The sequence below is a fragment of the Ruditapes philippinarum genome, unplaced genomic scaffold (genome assembly GCF_026571515.1).
Source record: "Ruditapes philippinarum isolate M1 unplaced genomic scaffold, ASM2657151v2 ctg16610_1_1_1_1, whole genome shotgun sequence".
Classification (NCBI taxonomy): domain Eukaryota; kingdom Metazoa; phylum Mollusca; class Bivalvia; order Venerida; family Veneridae; genus Ruditapes; species Ruditapes philippinarum.
The window spans coordinates 192-5983 of record NW_026856385.1 but is presented as its reverse complement, the minus strand read 5'-3'; the positions used below and the strand labels follow the sequence as shown (position 1 = coordinate 5983).

Below are 5792 nucleotides of genomic sequence, written 5' to 3'. Positions count from 1 at the left end.
CACTTTGTATATTGAAAATTCATTTATTTATGTAATGGTAATTTCTTCACAACCCAGTATAAATCTTAATACGAATGGTAAACCATCGTATACATAAGCCAAAGATAACGCCCATCTAGCGTTATTTACTCTTAGGTTTAATAGTGTAACGTTAACGCACACTGACCATAGCTTTTGCTTTAAGAAAAATCTCTTTACATTTTTAAGTCCTTGTTTAGCTTTCACAATATCTATGGCTAAATATTTTCTTTGCCCAATTTCTTTTTTTTTTGGCTTGTTTGTTTGCTGGATATTATCTTTGATACATAAATATTGCAGCATAGGATATAAGCGGTCACCAACAGTAAACCTTTCACTAGTTTTCATTTAAGTTTTAAAATGAGAAACTATTTTTCTTGTCAAAAATTATTGTTCTCATCTGAAAGTAGCCAAAATTTGTTTTAAAATATAATTTTGTTGACAAAAGCTTAATGCCTGACAAAATAAATATAAGTTCTTGTCATTATTTCATAACTGTCTCGTCATACTTGCCCGGTTTTATTTTTATCTAATTCATCAAAAACATTTGCTGGTGTTAATGTTACATGTGTTGTTGTGATATAAAGTAGATACGCCATTGTGTATTGAACATTGAACTGGGAACGAAAATGGATGGATGATGATATCTTAAACTCTTCATGAAATCTATAAATTTAATAAAAAAACCGAAATTGTTAAGTATGGTCAACAATAACATGAACGTTTATACAAGTCAGGCCCTTTTACAGAACATGACATAAGATAAAGCTTTATAAATGTACGGGTAGTTAATATGGGGACAGTGATGAAACATCTGAATGTACTTATGTTAACAACAACAAAACAATGTAATAAAACATATAAATTGACAAATTTAACATACATTATTGTATATCACCAAAAACATTGAATGCAAAAATAATATTTGAATCTTTGCATATAAATGCATTTATGCATATACATTTAGTAAAAATTCGAAAAATTGAACAAATTTAATAATTTTTAAACATGTTCAAACATTGGCTTTCGGAAATGTAAGCGAAAATAGAGTGAGGGAAATATTTAAAAAGTCTCTTTATTGAAAAGTGGGATTTTTTTTCACTGTAAAATTATCAATCCATTCAACGGTATAAAGTAAATGATGTTATTTTTATCAGGTTATGAGCTGGTTGGCCAACTAAAATAGGTAGGTATACGGAGTTCAGGACAGATATAGCTGCAGAAAGCTTGTCTGTTATAAATATTGTACTAATTTGCAATTTTCTGATAATAGCAGAAAGAAGCATAATAAAAGAAAACTATGCGACGACACATACATACAATAATGTATATGCGGAAATAAGAAATAAGGCAATGTTATTGTCAACTTGGCATTTTTCTAAACAGACTATGCTACAAACTGTAATCATACAATGATAAAAATAAATTCAAGAACATTTACTCACGTTTTATAAAGATCACTAGCAATTTGTCTATTCACCAGCAATGGTCGATGTGGTGGGAAATTAAAGTGAACTACGCCATCATTGTTCAACCGATGCCTGTTAAACATCGCAATTGTGTTATATATAGATCCCTTAAAGTTTCCGCCATAAAACAATGGATACATTTGTTTGATATGAGCACGAGTTATTTTTCTACAATCACCATGATCCCACCCACACCTGATGTTGTCACATGACCTGTCACATTTACCGTTACCTAGCAACGTGTTAAAGCATCTAAACCAGCAAGGCGGCAAGGCAGCATCCCATTTAATCTGAATCAGAATGACGAATTATAGCGTTCTCACAGTCTTAATTTGCATAAATTATATACGAATAAAAAGTATAAATTCTAAACGAATACAAGCAAGAAAAAGATAACAAAGTTTCAAATCTGTGTGAGATAGTACGAACAAATAACGATGGTATATCGTACAATTATTTTTATTTAGTAAGAGATCAAATAAATGAACATAGATTGAAAACATCGTCGGAAATAGTTTATAAACAGGCCCCGTGTTCACAAAGAAAAGGTAAGGATCAGGATCATGCGATCCTGATTTTATTTTCATTATTTTATAAAAACTAAAATTGATTATATCGTGCTAGAATTAAATGGTACATATTCGAATTGTAAATAATTGCTTATTTGCAAAGAAACCAACCTATTTTGGGATAAAATCAACTAATAACAAAACAAATACAAAAATAATCGGATCAAAATGAGGATCAATTTTAGGATAAAGATCAAAATTTGGATCAACTGTAAAATGCCCATTTCTTGTAAAAATAACAATAAATTTATGCTAAACTTTCATAAACATGCTATTTTAAATCCAGTTTTATCAATTTAATAGTGAATATTTAATCTATGAGGATAAATAATGGAGAATATTTGAGATTTTAAATTTGATCCTGATCTTTTTTTTGATCCTTAAATCTTTGTGAACATCATTTTTTAAACTAATTCAGGAGCATGACATGTATGAAGGTTGTTTTTGTCTTTTATACGTCAGTTTGATTTCATAATGTTAAGTAACTGTGTATTGGAAAATATTTAGAATAAATATCAAACAATCAAATGCATTATACAAACCTTAGCCATATATTTAACTATGACAAAAGCATAAAATATACTGGTTATATATTTCTCCTTTTGCTTGGCTCTCTCCTCACTTAATAAATTCATTTATATTTAATTTCCTTGTCATCGTCAAAGGATCACCAACTATTTTGATTAAATCTCGATATATTGAACATTTTTATGTACATTACAGGAATAAATTACAAATAGTGCTTGCTTTTTTGGTCTTTTTGCGTGCGTGTGTGTGCGTGTGTGTTCTGCTGCACTGCTGCGCAGGGGAAGAAAAAAAAGAATAAAACACTGGAAAAGATAATAATCAGTTTTCTCACCTTATACCCCTCCTCTGAGGTATAAAAATCACGTAAAGTGACTGGCTGTCCAAAAATGAAATCGTCGCACATGAAGAGGAATGTTTCTGATAAACCAGGAATACGATACATATAACTTTCAATAGCAGGGGATGAGAAAGTCGGCAAATATTTCGGGTTTGGAAATATCTCCTATACATATATAAGAAAAGTTTTTTTAAAAACTGTACAAACCTCCAAAGTTTGACAAATGTTACAATATTTATAAAGTTATATTGTATGTTTAAAAAACTTCACACATAAAAGATTATCAACTGTTTGAAAATAACAACGACTTAAAGATTATATTCATCATTTGATGTTATTAGTAAAGATAATGTTTTGATTAGGGTCCATAATTTTATCTCAAACAACTTTTCGGCGCTACTCCCTGTTATAACATACCTTCGTGCTTATTACCGCAATTCTCTCATATGATGTGTTGAGCCAACTTGGAGTCTGGTCATTGGTAACAATATAAATATGTCGAATCCAAGGTGCGTATTTCTCTACAGATCTTATGGAATATATCAACTGATTATTCACCACATATCTATTAGCATTTGGGAGTCCTTCTATTTTAATCTGGGATATAATACGGATTTTATTATACAATAAATCGCGCGTGGTTCATAGCATTGTTCAAAATAACATGCGATCGATTAAATAATACAATGTACATGATAAGATGGCAAAACCTGAATATAGATGAATGCACAAATACATTATTTCTTGCAGTAAATCTAGCCATAATAAAAATAGGAATAAAAATAATGCTCACAACATATTTAGTTTTTATGTGTTTTGATTTCTTTTCAAAACCTTTATGGATTCGAATATCATTTTTGTTTACAGTATAAAATGATAATCAAAATTTATAAAAGCTTGGGCGCATCAAAACTTATTTCTGGTACATTGTTTCCTTAAATCCAAAAAATCCAGACATTCAATTACTAAGTGAAATTCATCTTCTAGCTCGTGACAGCTACGGCATATACGGATATGAATTTTTACAATCGTTTTGTATGAATTATGTATTTAATTTTCACAATTATACTCACTGAATCTGTATCCCAGACTAAATTGGCAGGTTTGATATCGAGGTCGAATTGTTTCAAGTCTTTAATTGCCTGGAAAGGCGCATTTTACAATAATATCAACGGTTTTAAACAATCTTTAGTAAAGCTACAATTGAACAGGAGTGCAGTTTTATATTACTTAGGTATATGAGTTCACCATGGTCATAGTATTAAGCTGTATATATAACATGTTATTATTCAATGACGTTTAAACCGAAATTATTTAGTTTTGTGTATGAACAACTCAATACATTATTTGGGTTCAAACCCTGTCAGCGGCAAGCCGTTGTTTCCTTGAGCAAGAAACATTACATTCATTGCTTAGTAATGGTTAGTTCCAGGAACGGATTCGACAATGTATCAATAAACTTATAGCTCCCAACACAATCAAACTAAAATAAATGTCTTTAAACTAATACATAATTTGACATGCATTGTAAATAATCAAATATCTTCATTTTTTAAACAAATCAAAGCAATAAGTATTATCTGGGTAGAGTGAGAGAAAGTTACCTGGTTGAAACTGTTAGCACGTTGTTTGTAACATATCATGATATACTTTCCTGTTTTCTCATTTAAATGCTGTTTTAAAACATAGCTAGCACCAATCTGAAATGAAAAAATGAAATACACGTGTTTGGTAAAATACGCTACTGAAAAGTATAGATAGAATTGAATAGAATTCGTAAAAATCGCATAGTCGATTTTGGTGCAAGCTTTGAAGGTGTGAAAGCACTGAAGTGAATATTATTGTAAAATCAAGTGATTGTATGCTTTTAACATTATGGAACATATGCAACATGGTATCATACAAATGGCCACCACCATCCATGAACAGGCTCAATACACATTTTTATTTTTTCTGTCGTAGCGTTCTTGAGGGATTACGTTTTTCTCTTTCTTTTTTTAAGTGATCATTTTATGTCATGTTGGTGTTAAATATCATAATATCTTATAATACAATGTCTCAATAATGATAAGTTTGAATGCTTGTAAAAATTGTGTGTGTTTATGTCGGTAGATAGATGACAGTAACTGATTACATGATTGACTTAAAATGACAAAGTTGATGGCTCAATGTGGAGAGTTCTGTTTAAATACCTAACAATCGTATGAAAAGTTTATAATAATACATGTATGTGAACAAAGTAATATCAACATAACTTTTAGAAAACGCTTGTTAACGGGCACATGTTTTATCTGAAAAGAACACATTTTAAAAGTGTATTGCGAATGAAAGAACACTTGCTAAATATAACGTATTATTACCTGACTTAGCCTTTCTTTGATGACAGTGATCGTCTTTTTATCGTAAATTGTTACAATATACATGTTTTCTAGTGTTTTCTTCACTTGCGATCTGTTTTCACTACACTGAAATTTAATGTAACAATCCATTTAATGTTAACGTAACAATCGCACTGTTAGAAATATAATTTGTACCATAAACGTTGAGTTGGAATTATATGTAACACAGGCTTGCTATTATAATATTTACTATTGGTCACACCAGCAAATTTAGATGAGACGTATGAGATAGTGTTTAGGTCTTTCTCAAAATAAAGAAAAACAGAATCTCTAAAAAAACAACACAGCAAAATTTGATTAAGCCTGTTGGTAACTGCAAGCTACCGTCAACGCTTTCTAGCAAAGGCTTAAGCTGTTTTAGTCTATAGTACATAATATAGTATTATTGTTGATAACATCCAGAAATAATTCATTAGTAAGTAATTTATATTAAAAAAAATGAACACAAAGATCAGCAAGGTACTTGTGTAAA

At 30.1% G+C, this 5792-nt stretch overlaps 1 protein-coding gene across 1 annotated transcript; it reads right to left on the bottom strand.

Moving 5' to 3' along the window:
* Positions 1 to 295: 295 nt before the first annotated feature.
* Positions 296 to 5386, bottom strand: LOC132746344 (uncharacterized; the record flags this gene model as incomplete). Its single annotated transcript, XM_060735456.1, has 7 exons — positions 296 to 684; positions 1464 to 1777; positions 2916 to 3086; positions 3339 to 3518; positions 3995 to 4063; positions 4526 to 4621; positions 5282 to 5386. Coding segments are annotated over 7 exons (1098 nt in total), but the record flags the coding sequence as incomplete, so codon positions are not given.
* Between the last annotated feature and the right edge of the window lie 406 nt (positions 5387 to 5792).